General features: G+C 33.7%; 1 protein-coding gene and 1 long non-coding RNA gene across 3 annotated transcripts; one reads left to right on the top strand and one right to left on the bottom strand.

Annotated features, from left to right (window-relative positions):
* Positions 1–304: 304 nt before the first annotated feature.
* On the bottom strand, positions 305–6,365 carry LOC134709970 (D-aminoacyl-tRNA deacylase 2-like). Of its 2 annotated transcripts, none has more exons than XM_063570100.1 (3): positions 5,636–5,852; positions 2,226–2,295; positions 305–1,332 (listed from the first exon to the last, which is right to left on the bottom strand). In XM_063570100.1, exons 1-3 carry the CDS (start codon positions 5,648–5,650, stop codon positions 1,019–1,021), a joined length of 399 nt encoding a protein of 132 aa, XP_063426170.1. In that variant the 5' UTR covers positions 5,651–5,852; the 3' UTR covers positions 305–1,018. The 2 variants fall into 2 exon arrangements, with proteins under 2 accessions (XP_063426170.1, XP_063426169.1); XM_063570099.1 differs by lacking the exon at positions 5,636–5,852 and adding an exon at positions 6,228–6,365 and having other exon boundaries at positions 315–1,332.
* Positions 6,366–6,484: 119 nt separating this feature from the next.
* On the top strand, positions 6,485–7,703 carry LOC134709971 (uncharacterized). The gene is made up of 2 exons (XR_010106078.1): positions 6,485–6,703; positions 7,429–7,703. It is a non-coding gene; the product is annotated as an uncharacterized LOC134709971 (long non-coding RNA).
* Positions 7,704–13,967: the final 6,264 nt, after the last annotated feature.

Below are 13,967 nucleotides of genomic sequence, written 5' to 3'. Positions count from 1 at the left end.
AATTCAGACACATACAGATGAATGGGTCCTTTTTCTTACAATATTGATGTTTCTGACAAAGACAAATGTCTTTCAGAATTCTCAAAAAAGGTTTGCACGAACTTCAAATTGGCTACAATACATTTACTTCTTTCAATGAATGCAGCAGTATCATTGCTTCATTGGCTTCAAACTAGTTAAAAAATTCAACAATGTTGTGAAAATCCATAAAATGGATAAAATAACTGAATATTATAATTTTAAGGAAACAATTTGTTGCAGACAGGTTTAATAAACTGTGTCAAATTCGAACAAGCTGGTTAAATTGTTTTAAAATGAAAAAACAACTCATCATAAAACTATACATTCTGTTACACCTCCACCTTAAATCAAGTACGTTTGCCGTCTGCTATTAACTACTTACTGAATGTTAACCCCATTAAATTCTATTCTATTCACAATAAGGAAATTTCCATTGACACTTCACTATATTTGTTTCCTAATTCAGCGAAAAATTTTCAATTCAAAATCCTTTGTAGGCCTAAAATAAAATATTGTTTGTTTCCCCAATCCCTACCAACCCTGCAAAAATGGTGCTACTCATAAAAATTTATTGTTATAACTAAGTAAAATATTATTTTATTCATTTTAAATTTTCAGGCTTGCCAGACTGTCTGATAATATTCTAGCTTTTTGGAAAAATAAAATTATTTCCCTACCTACCGACCCACACCTGGCTTGGCAGGGTCTGGATTGGGGAAACAAACTATATATAAATTTAGGTCTAAAAGCACAAACTGTTATATATGAAAAAGAGATGTGATATGATTGCCAACAACACAACTCTTCACAAGAGACCAAAGGACACAGAAATTAACAGGCATAAGTCACTGTATGGCCTTCAACAATGAGCAAAGCCAATATTGCATACTCTACTATAAATGGCCCTGAAATCACAAATGTAAAAAATTCAAACTAGAAAGGCTAATATTTGTTTCTGTAACAGCATCTATCATAAATATTCAATACAATGATACGATTAGAATTCGATCATGTGAGTATATGGTCCATTGGTGTCTGTTCTAAACACTTGTCTGTTTCCATATGTACCACTTTGTACAGACACATTGGGATTGTTTTGTTTAACTATGTCATTACATGATTGCACAAATTCATCGTACAGTTTTTTGCCTTCCTCTTTGTCAATGTTTTTATGATACTGCATCAACTTTCCCTTCAGTGAACCTCCTAGTGTTGCTTGTGGTACAATCAACACATCTCCTGGAAGTTCTAGTATGGATACTAATTTCCCTTCATCATTTGCACTAAGTCTGGTATTTAATGCTGCTTTAACTGAAATTATTATCAGACAAATGCATAATTGAAAAATAGGAATCTAGTATCTGTTCTAAAAATATCAATGACGTAATTGTTAAAAATATTTTTTATATTTAAGTTATCTTCCTTTGTCCATAATTGTAGTTGCTTGAGATTTAAATACACTTTTTAAATAAATGGTCCACACTACGTAAGGACTTTATAACTATAATCTAATGATAGTTCCCCGGGCCGGCGACAACCTTATAATTGTGTACAATGTAAAAATCTCAGTCAACACCTTCTGCAAAGACAGGTAGACATCATGCACAGTAACAACGGTTGTGCAACATGTGCAATACTCAACAAGTAACACATCAATAAAAATACTTTTACTTCAATGATCTTCACTTTCAAAAAGAGTCCTCAGTATAAGTAAAATTCAGACCAAAGAAGTATGCTATTGACCTTTTATTTTTACTTCTATGCATCATCAGACTAAGAACAACGTATTTTATTTTAAAAGCATGTGTATGTCTAATTGCACTCTCTAATTTCAACTGTACCATTACATGTTATGAATAAACGCAAGTTTCATATAGACAAGAACAGGCAAGGCTGAAGGATGGGCTTCATAATATATTGCTGTGCATTAATAAAATATATATTGGGGGAACTTTAAGTGTGACCATGTATGAACAAACTATAAATATTATGAATATGTTTTTACTTAAGAAATCTATAGTAGGTCTCTGCTTAAATCATTTTATATTACAACGACAAAACTCTTTGAAATATAGTCACCAAAGCTATTATAGTCTGGTATATTTTTTCTGTTTCTGGTACACTATGTACATTTAGAGAATTCTATTTTTTTCAGTTTTTTCCACAGCATGTCAACCATTTTTATGCTAAATGATTATATTTACCCATTTTGGACACTGTGTCGGATGTTGAATCTTTCAGGAAGCATATATACACTATCAAACCTCTTCCAATCTAACGAAATAATAAATAAAAAAAATAAAAGGTATTAAAACTAGAGGCTCTAGACAGGCCTGTGAGGCTCACCTATGTATGTGTGCATATTCATCAAAGAACACTCCAATATTGCAAACGAGATTAGAATTCATGAAAAAAAAACTAATTTGTTGATCTTGTATCGCTGATCATTAGGCTGTTTAGTTTCTCTCCACTTTTTTAGTTTTCACTCAAAACCAGAAAAAGGATATATCAAAAACATCAGTTAAGGATAAAAAGTGACAGCCTACTAACTATATCTGCAAATTTTGACTTGTTAGTAGAAAGTTCATTCAATGCTAATAAAAAAAATGTGATTCAAGATATATTTTTTTATAATACATTTTTTAACATAAAAGTCAAAATGCAAAAAAAAAAAAGAAGTAAAAATCGTCATTAAAGGGCAATAACTCCAATAAGGAGTTGTTTGGCGATCGTCCTCCATATTGTAGATCTTGCCTAGCTGATTGGTGGCCAAGTGCTCTAAGTAGTTCTACTACTGTAATAATTAGCCAGTCAACACTGAGGTTGCAAGTTCGAACCTCGCTCTTGCAGGTGCACTCGACTCCATTTTAATTGACTAGGATTATCAGTTTTCCTATTGAAGGTTACTGATAGGTGGTTTTCTCCAGGCATTCCGGCTTCTACATCTATAAAACTGACCACCGCGAAATAGCACAAAAGTGGCGCTTAACCACCGACAATCAACCTTAAATTCATGGCTATAGCTACTGAGGATTTTATGGTCTGAAAAAGATCAGGCTTCCATTACTCGATTTTCTTTTTTATTCCTTGCGAGTGTAGATTCCAATATGGGCAGCATTTCCGTGATACAGATTTCCCTTGATTTAAATTGAATCACACACGATTTTTTTTAGATACAAGTGACAACTATACCCTTGACGTATATCAGTATATGTCGGGTAGCAATACACAGTTAGGAAAAAAACTTAAAATTGACACTCATAATTTTTAAACACCCCCTTTCCCCTCCTGTCTAACAAAGAAGGCTTTATATGTGTGTTATGCATGTATATACTTGTAGAAAGAGAATCTTCCATAGATTTGATTTATAATGGTCATAAGGGTGAAATATAATCCCTTTTGGGTGTAACCATGGCAACAATCTGCATTTCTTAGATACAAAATATAGCAAAAAAGGGGGGTGAACATGTCACAAAAGTCTCCAAAATTTGGTCTAAAGGAAAATTTCAATGAATTACAGTGATACCTTTCCTGAATCCATAGGTTTATATCTATCAAGTGGTCCACAAAAAATCATATGTCTTCCTGCTCGTTTTTCCATAAAATTGAATTGAAAAGATCGAGCGCAAAATCTTTGTTGATAAACACTACAATAATTTATGGACCTATGAACGGTACGGATAGGAAAATACGGACTGTCAATCATTGAAATGGCCTATAAAACATGTTAAAATCAATCTAAATGTTCATATAAACCCACTAAGAAGGCTATATTATTCTTCAATTACCTAAAAATCAATTTTATTGTACAAAAACTTTCATATTTAAAAAATTCACAGGGGCCATAATGCGAAACTAAACTTCTAACTGTGTATTGCTACCTTAAGGATTAACATTTTTTTTCCCAATTCCACTTTAAATGGATTTCTGTTTTCTACTAGTTAAAACGAGCATTTTCGCCTGCTAGTTTTGAAAATCGGTTCAGAAATAAATATTTTATGAAGGTTAGCAGTTGACACTGAAATGCAACAAAAAAGTGATTTTATGAAACATGCCATGTCAAAGTGCATTTTCTCCTTTTTTAGTCAATTTTCTAAAACTATACCTTCTAAGCCTGGCTTTCCTTGTTTAAAAACCTAAATTAACCTTAACAGTAGACAACTTTTACAAGTTAAAGCTATTTTAAAGCTCTAGAATGTCAATTTTGTTGTGTATTACCATACCAAGGCCTTGGTTAAAATTTAGTCAATACTGAATTTATTTATAACAGCGGGGAAAAAATTGGGCTTAATTCATGCTAAATTGTGACTTTATACTTGCTAAAATAATAAATTTGATTAAGTCGCATGAAAAAATATAAAGCGTTCCCTTCTAAGGTTTCTACATAACGCGCAATCTTCTTTTCCAAGGGGTAGCCAATAAAGTATCAATTAATTACGGAACCAAGTCTATGTGTCAAAATGTCTATATTGGTTGCTAAGGACAATAAACAACAAAACTAACATACATTGTCATACTAAAGGTTGTTTCTTCCTTAGAATTGTATCTATAACCTAAATATCAATAGTTTTGTGGTATGTTTGTCTGAAAAAAAGGCAATTATTTGCTTTGTCAAATGCCATAAGGTAGCAATACACAGTTAGGAAAAAAACTTAAAATTGACACTCATAATTTTTAAACACCCCCTTTCCCCTCCTGTCTAACAAAGAAGGCTTTATATGTGTGTTATGCATGTATATACTTGTAGAAAGAGAATCTTCCATAGATTTGATTTATAATGGTCATAAGGGTGAAATATAATCCCTTTTGGGTGTAACCATGGCAACAATCTGCATTTCTTAGATACAAAATATAGCAAAAAAGGGGGGTGAACATGTCACAAAAGTCTCCAAAATTTGGTCTAAAGGAAAATTTCAATGAATTACAGTGATACCTTTCCTGAATCCATAGGTTTATATCTATCAAGTGGTCCACAAAAAATCATATGTCTTCCTGCTCGTTTTTCCATAAAATTGAATTGAAAAGATCGAGCGCAAAATCTTTGTTGATAAACACTACAATAATTTATGGACCTATGAACGGTACGGATAGGAAAATACGGACTGTCAATCATTGAAATGGCCTATAAAACATGTTAAAATCAATCTAAATGTTCATATAAACCCACTAAGAAGGCTATATTATTCTTCAATTACCTAAAAATCAATTTTATTGTACAAAAACTTTCATATTTAAAAAATTCACAGGGGCCATAATGCGAAACTAAACTTCTAACTGTGTATTGCTACCTATACCCTTGACGTATATCAGTATATGTCAGGTTGTCAATGTCTTTCAAACTCCTATTTGTTTTTCTCAATATATCCCAAACTGATGCCAAACTTTAAAAATTTTCCAACTGCACAGACGAGAAATACTTTGGTGAAAACAAAGCCATTACTGTCCGTTTGTAACACAAGGTATTGGATCCGCTCTTTGGTCATTTAATGAAACTGAAAACATGCAAAAGGGGTATAAATCAACAAGACAATGTTCAATAAACTCATCATAGATACCAGGACTAAATTTAGTTTATATATACGCCAGACGCGCTTTTCGTCTACAAAACACTCACCAGTGACGCACCCATTAGTACATGAGAATTTTGCTATTATCAAAATTTTATTCCCTTTTTAAGCAGTGTTTGTGCTTTTCTTATTTTGCTGTGGTTCTTAGTGACAGAGTGGTGTCAAAAGGTCAGCTACGACATGTATATCTGTTATCCCGATAATGCGAGTTCGAATCCCGCACGTGGCAGGTGCGTTCGATTGTTACTGTTACTGGTAATTTCCTCCTTTCTCAGGAGCACCCCAAAGGGATAAATCAATGTACTCGACTCGAATCTTAATTTCTGTGATTGTTTAGTTCCTGCCAAAGTTCTAATTTAAGTTTGTTTCTTCGGGCACTTCGAGTTCCTCAATCTTGGTATTATATTAATTTATTTGTATGTAGGTAAAACAAATCAGAGACAATGATGCTTATAACAACACTGTCAATTAAGCACAAAAACAGCTTGTACCAAGGATTGTTAGATCTAACTATACAAATCATTGCTTGTACTAAGCTTTCAAGCTAGACTAAATCATAGCAAAGCACTGACGGTTTAAACAGCCAGTCGTAGTGGAACAATGTTGAAACTATAGTAAGCCTAATCTTATTTGGCTCACCTCAACAAACTGTGCTTCTTCTGTGTCGGATTTTGGCTGAACTTGCAGTCGTGCTGACAAGCACTGTTGGAGTACAATTCTGGCTTTTCTGTCTTCAGACTTTTCAGTACTCATTTTTCGATGAGACTGTTTGGGATTTGCGAAATTATGGAACTTTTGCGGTACAATTTGACTTTCAGTACACAAATCAGCGAAAACCACAATTAAGTAAATGTACCCCAGTGGACTTTTCGGCTTATCTAATATTCAACAGAAGTCAAGATAAGAACGTTAAGCGATGTGTTTGATATCTTTAAAGTCTGAAATCGGAAAAAAAACAATATCGGAGCTGAATATTTAATTTTGATATTCAAATGTCTGCGCCCATGGGACACGATCGTTCACGACCAAAGCCAAAAGAAGACGACGAGGAAGAAGATCCAGTTGACAAGATGCTTACAAAAACTGGATGCAAAGAGTTACATTACCTTGTACAGGTAACTCATAATTTTTACAGTAATGAAAATGGCGCTAAGTTTAATCTTACTTCGTATACATTTTTTGTTTATGTAACAGGTGTTACCAAACACCAACATTTAATTTAAATAAAGCTACACTGCGATGTACGGGTATATAATATTGTTCCGATGTTAAAAAATATATTTTGTGCCGTCCCTCTTTTTGTTTTCAACTTAAGATTTATTACCTCGAGAAAAAAATCGTTAAAAACTTTTTTACTGTCAACGTTTCTGCTATGTTTAGAAACCAAATATCTCTGAGTGTTCAATTTATAATTAAAAATTTTGCTCTCATCAATGACATCATGCTCATGTTTGCAAACAATTTTACATACTCTCATCGAGTTAGTTTTTTTTAGCGCAATCATGGAATTATATAATTCAATATATCAGTAACAGTCATAAAACATAATAATCTTAGAAACTTTGCCTCTGACATATACTGTCCTTTTTGTCATAAAAAAACATGTGTCCAAATTTTATAAATCTCAGTGAAAGTTTGACAAAACAGATGTTGATATATGAAATATATATTTTAAAAAAACACTAGAAAGTCTACACATACTGAAAGTAAATGTTGACAACGACGACGATTCAATCGTCGTAATAAAAGAAAGGAAAAAGGGCAAGTCACAAAAGACTTCTATCTAGTAATTAAAATTCATGATTTATTTTATGGATTTCAATGATATACTTTAATACAGGATTGTATGGGAGAACATAATGATTGGAGGAAATGTCAAAAAGAGGTCACAGAATTCAGGAAATGTATGGAAAAGAAATCATCTTAATACATTTGAGAAAGGATTTGTCTTTGCAAGTGAACAGTAAATCCTCTGAAATATACAATGAAGATTAAAACATCTGTGATATTCAAGATACTTAGAAGAACCATATCTACCTTTTGTGTATCATGTGTAATGACAAATAAACGACACCTTTCACTGTTGTTAAATGAATAAAGTTTTTTATTAATGAATTTCAATTTGTTATGATTCGCCTTTGTTTTGATTATACATGTGCAAGACAGTAAAAAGGATTGCAGTTGTTGTATTTGTTGTGTACTATCATGTATCTGCATTAGCCCTCTATCAACTAATACAGAAGACACAGTAACAAAGGTGTTGTTATTCGTTCAATTTTGATAATTGTCAATTGTGTTAGGCCAAAAACAAATTTACAATAGACACAAAGGTAGGTCCAATAATAAAGGCCGTCCTGGCATGAAGGTCGGTGTATTTTTATTAGACTACCACTGGACTAGAGAATGAGGGATATAAGAAAGGGACAGACATATTAAGCTTTGCAACATATCCCTCAAAGAATTGATTCAAGGATTCTAAACATGCGGAGAGCATGGTTCTCTTTCTACACCAGGCATCGGATTTATCGTCCCCATTCTGACTAGACTTCAACTCATAATTATACTTCTTGCACAGCCAAATTGACGCCCACTTTTGCAAGGGTATCTATTGCCAGTTAGACGAAGATCTGTAGTAACCATATTTATATTCCCCGGTTACCCTTGAAGGGGGACACTTTGACGTATAAAAGCTTCAGATGTGGTATAGTGCCAATGAGGCAACTCTCCATCCAGGTCACGTACAACGTGTGAAAAGTAAATAGGCTGGATGTAAGAGGAAGCCTATTATGTTCTTCAAAGACATGGAGAGGGCCTTACCATGTTAACAGTTTCTTGGAAGTTTGTCCATACTTGACACCAATGATGGAAAAAACTGACTGGTTGTTTTTTGTTTAATGTCTAGTAGCGAAGTGGTCATGTATTTTGGGGACCCGATTGAACACATAACACTTGAGGAAACTGTTGTACAGACATGAATGGATCTTTATTCATTCTTTTTTATCCCTCGGAAAATGCTTAAACATCTAGCTGTAAACTGTGAAGAAGAATTTTACATCATTCTTATTCAGTATCTCACCAATTAGAGACGGGCTTTAAAGTTATTGTGAAACTGCCTATTCTAGAGGTGGCGTGATTCAGATGTGGATACTTAAAAATTCTAAAGATCTTTTAGAGTACATACAATCTAACTCTCTTTCATCTTGAAATGGTATTAAAACATTTGACTTTCTACACTTTACACTAGTATTCCACATTCCATTCTAAAAGACAAATTGAAAGAGTTGGTATTGCTTTGTTTCATACAGAAGAATGGCCAACGTAGATACAAGTATCTGGTCAAGGGAAGGATACATCCTATTTTGTAAAGGATCACTCTGATTCAAACAAAAAATTCTCTGAAACTAACATTATCAAGATGCTTAATTTTTTTATTGACAACATATTTATTACGTTCGGAGGACGTGTTTTTTCAAAAGACTATCGGCATTCCAATGGGAAACAATTGTGTCCCTCTTCTTTCCGACTTGTTTCTATATTATCATGAGGCTGGCTTCATATACATGTAGGAAGAAAGATAAGAAGTTAGCAATATCCTTTAACTCTACTTTCCGAAATATAGATGATGTTCTTTCACTAAATAATTCAAAATTTGGTAACTATGTTGAACGCATCTATCCCATCGAACTAGAGATAAAGGATATAACAGATATACAGATACAGTTAAGTCGTTCGCATATCTTGACTTACATCTAGAAATTGACAATGAGGATCGGTTGAAAACAAAACTTTACGACAAAAGAATTGATTTCAGCTTTCAAATTGTGAACTTTCCATTTCTAAGAAGAAACATTTCAGCAGCATCTACATACGGAGTATATATCTCCCTATTAATACGGAAAATCCGTGCTTGTTTTTCCTATCATGATTTCCTTGATAGAGGGTTGCTGTTCACAAGAAAGCTATTAAACCAGAGCCCTCCTAGTTATTGGTGGGGTTTGTATTGCTTATTCTTTGTTTTCTATGTTGTGTCATATGTACTTTTGTTTGTCTTTTATTTTTGCTATGGCATTGTCAGTTTATTTTCGATTTATGAGTTTGACTGTCCCTCTTGTTTCTTTTGTCCCTGTTTTACACATCATATATTAGTAAGTTTCATGATTAAGTACAAACATGTGACTTAATTTTATGCGTTCTATAAAAAGTTACAAACGATTATTCCCTTATTTTAAAAAAAAAATATCTGATCTTTTCTTTTTAAATTTTCATTATAAAATTCTAACAGGCGTCTTGACACGAAAACAAAAAGATATGTTAATTTATTTATATGCAATAAGACACCCTTGGATTTAACATCTTCCTATTAACTGGAGTATGCAATATGAAACCTTTTCCCAAGGATTGAACCCTGTTGTCCAATGGAGTGTACAATAGGAAATCTCTCCCCCAGGATTTTACATCTTCCTATTCTCTGGAGTATGCAATATGACATATTTCCCCTAGGATTGAACCTCTGTCGTCCACTGGAGTATAACATATGATATCTTTCCTCCAGGATTAAACATATTCCTATTCACAGGAGTATACAATACGAAATCTTTTCCCAAATATTGAACCTCGATCTGTCGTCCACTGGAGCAAACAATAAAACATCTCTCCCCCAAGATTTTGCATCTTCCTTACCACTGGTGTATGCACTACGAAATATTTTCTCTAGGATGGAAACTCTGTCGTCCACTGCATTGAGTATACAATATGAAATCTCTCCCCCTGGATTGAACATCTTCCTATTCACTGGAGTATGCAATATGATATCTTTTCCCAAGGATTGAACCTCTGTCCTCCACTGGAGTTTACAATATGACATCTCTCCCCCTGGATTTAACATCTTCCTATTCACTAGAGTATACAATATGATATCTTTTCCCAAGGATTGAACCTCTGTCGTCCACTGGAGTATACAATAAAACATCTCTCCCCCAGGATTTTACATCTTCCTTTTCACTGGAGTATACAATACGAAATCTTTTCCCAAGGATTGAACCTCTGTCGTCCACTGGAGTATACAATAAGACGTCTTTCCTCCAGTATTTAACATCTTCCTATTATGAATATAGTATGCAATATGAAATGTTTTACCCAGGATTTAAGTCTGTCGTTCACTGGAGAAGGGGTACCTCGGTGGACGACCAGTCTAAGTACCTAATACTGTAATCACTAGCAAGAATTTCTATTGCTAGTTGGAAGAAGACTTGTAGTAAACATATTTCTTTTCCACGGTCACCCTAAAAGGGGGATACTTTGACGTCTTACCATCTTTTTGGGACTTGTTTTATTGAATAGATATAAGGAGATGTGGTATAGTGCCAATGAGACAACTCTCCATCCAGGTCAAGTACAATATGTAAAAAGCAAACAGGCTGGGGTTTACGCCTATGGTGTTCCTCATTGACACATCGAGGCCATACCCGCTTCTTTGAAGTACGCCCATTCTTTAACTCGTTCGTGTTGTTTATTCTTTAGTTTTCTATGTTGTGTCATGTGTACTATTGTTTTTCTGTTTGTCTTTTTTCATTTTTAGCCATGGCGGTGTCAGTTTGTTTTAGATTAATGAGTTTGACTGTCCCTTTGGTACCTTTCGTCCCTCTTTTACACCAATGATGGAATCAATTTACTGGTTGTTGTTTGTTTAATGCCTAGTTACAAAATTAACTGTAATTTCAGCACCATTGAACACATTACACTTGAAGAAACTGCTGTACAGGCATGGCCGGCGGTTTTATTAAAAAAATCATCCCTAGCAAAATGCTTAAACATCTAGTATCCGTAAACCGAGTAGAAAAATTTTACTATCAAAATCATTCTTATCCAGTATCTCATCAATTACACATCAGTAACAATAAGTTTTCATGACTTGGAACAAACTGGTGGCTTTATTTCTGGCATCCTATAAAAACATTATATCCTACTTTATGAAGATTGTCTGTTTTTTTTATTTATACGAAAACACAAAGATATGTTAATCATTTCTTGTTGTTGCGAATACGGAATATCGTCTTCAGACTTATAACAAAACGTCCCTAAAATGTCCGGTTTGGGGACGTTTGTGATGATCAATCATGATTTTTTTCGTGACTTAACTGTCTTTGCAGCAGATATTAAGAAAATATGACATCTTTCCACAGGATTTAACATCTACCTTATCAGTAGTTTATACACTATAACATCGTTTCCACTGGATTATAACCTGTGCCTTTCATTGTTGTATACAATATGACATCTTTCCACAAGATTTAACATCAGCCGTTTACTGGATTATATATCTTTCCAAGGATTCAACCTCTGAACAACCTCTGTCGTTCACTTGAATATATGATATGACATCTTTTCCCAGGATTCCACCTTTGCCTTTCAAGGGAGTATACGATATAACATTCCCCCGGATTCAACCACGCCCTTTCACTGGAATACACACTATGACATCGTTCCCCCAGGATTCCACCTTTGCTTTCAAGGGAGTATACAACGTGACATGTTTCCCCCAGGATCCAACCTCTGCCTTCTAAGCATGGTACCTTTGATAAATATATATTCCCCAGAATTCAACCTTCCCTTTTACTGGAGTACACAATATGCAATCTTTCCCTAAGGATTCAACCTCTGTCGTGCATTGGAGTGTACAGATTTCTTTTCCCCAGTATACAACCTCTGCCTTTATTTGGAGTATACAATACGACTGCTTTCCCCCCAACGGTCCAACCTCTGCCTTTCCCTGTAGTTAACAATATCACACTTTTCCGCAAGGATTCAACATCTACCTCTTCAATATAGTATGCAATATGACATTTTTCTAATACTATAAATTCAACCACTGCCGTCCATTAGAGTAAACAATTTGACATCTTTTCCCAAGGATTCTATCTCTGCCGTCCATTGGTGTATACAGTATTAAATGAATACAAAATAATGTATTTTGTCAAATATAAAAAGCTATGCAACAAGGTGTAAAATGATAATTTTGTGAGAGGAAAAAATGAATAGTGACATAGAACACATTATAAATAAACAATTATGGTCCCTTCAAATTATTTTGTAGATTACATTTCAGTACTTTTCAATCTTTCTGATATTCAGCCATTTAGTTGACAAATCTGCATGGTACTAGAGTTTACAATTAAAAAAAACCAAATATTTCACAATTCTTTTTTTCCAGGATTTAACGTCGACTTTCCACTGGAATATTCAATATGACATCTTTTTTCTAGGATTCAACATCTGCCTTTTCGCTTGAGTATACATTTTGACATCTCCCCCAAAAGGATTCAGCATCTCCCTTATACTGTGGCATACAACAATTCCACCCTTCCCAAAATTCATTTTCTGCCTTACAGTGGATCATACAAAATAAAATCCTTTCGCACAGGATTCATCCACTGTTTTGTACTTTAGTTTACAATATGACATATTATCCCAAGAATCAAGCTATTATCTTTCACCTGAATTAAGTGACATCTTTATCCCAGAATTAAGTCATGTATTCAGAAAAGTTAACTTAAATGAACCATGAAAACTGACAGATTGTCTAGAAGAACATAACATTTTTAAAACTAGGAACCATAAATGAGGTCATCCTTTGCAAGTTTCTAAGATAATATATTATTTAGTCACAAATTCCTGACCTGAATCATCCAATAACCAGAAAGTGTCATTTCTTACATTTTCATTCATGTCATTTAGACGATACCGAATCTCAATTCTTAAAGGGTGGAGATGGTAGATTAATGTAGTTGGTTAGTACTGATTTGATCGGTTTGGTAAATTTAGAGTTGAGTCACTAAAAAGTTGATTTACCACGACACTTAGTATGGTGCAAATTATATAGGTCGTTACCATGTCTCAATAAAAACTTGCTCAATATATATTTCAGTCATGTAGTTAAAACTTTGGCATCCTTTTTCACATTTTATGCTTCTTTGGTTCTTTTTAGATATTCACAGGTTTTCCGAGATTTAATGTTCATGAATGGTGTATTTATTGATTTTAACATTTGATGTGTTTTATAATTTGATTTCCCCATTTGATAACAGACTTTCTGTTTAGAATTTTCCTCAAGAGTTCAGTATTTTTATGATTTTACATTTTACCAGTGTATGATCTGAACCTTCCCATGTAGCTAATTTTATCGTTTGCTCTCCAAAACAGAATAAATATCTGCTTGATATAATGAGAAGTCCACATTTTAAATGAAAACTTTATAAGTGGCTCATCATATTTAAGTGATTGGTGGTTTTGCTATTTCAGAGATTTTATTTGGAGTGGTGGTTTTGCTGTTTCACTCATGAATACCCATATCTTCATTTTTTTCCAAAAAAAATTGCACGA

The sequence above is a fragment of the Mytilus trossulus genome, chromosome 3 (assembly GCF_036588685.1).
Source record: "Mytilus trossulus isolate FHL-02 chromosome 3, PNRI_Mtr1.1.1.hap1, whole genome shotgun sequence".
In the NCBI taxonomy this organism is placed as follows: Eukaryota; Metazoa; Mollusca; class Bivalvia; order Mytilida; family Mytilidae; genus Mytilus; species Mytilus trossulus.
Note: the sequence above shows the minus strand (reverse complement) of the source record. Positions and strands in the feature narration are given on the sequence as shown.

What these genes read in the sequence shown, in the direction of transcription:
- LOC134709970 (XM_063570099.1), bottom strand. Translation starts at nt 6,341, where the DNA reads ATGAGTACTGAAAAGTCTGAAGACAGAAAAGCCAGAATTGTACTCCAA. An exon ending in AAGAAGCACAGTTTGTTGAG is followed by an intron (nt 2,296 to 6,227) that starts GTGAGCCAAATA and finishes TTATTTCGTTAG; the next exon opens with ATTGGAAGAGGTTTGATAGT. An exon ending in CGACACAGTGTCCAAAATGG is followed by an intron (nt 1,333 to 2,225) that starts GTAAATATAATC and finishes TAATAATTTCAG; the next exon opens with TTAAAGCAGCATTAAATACC.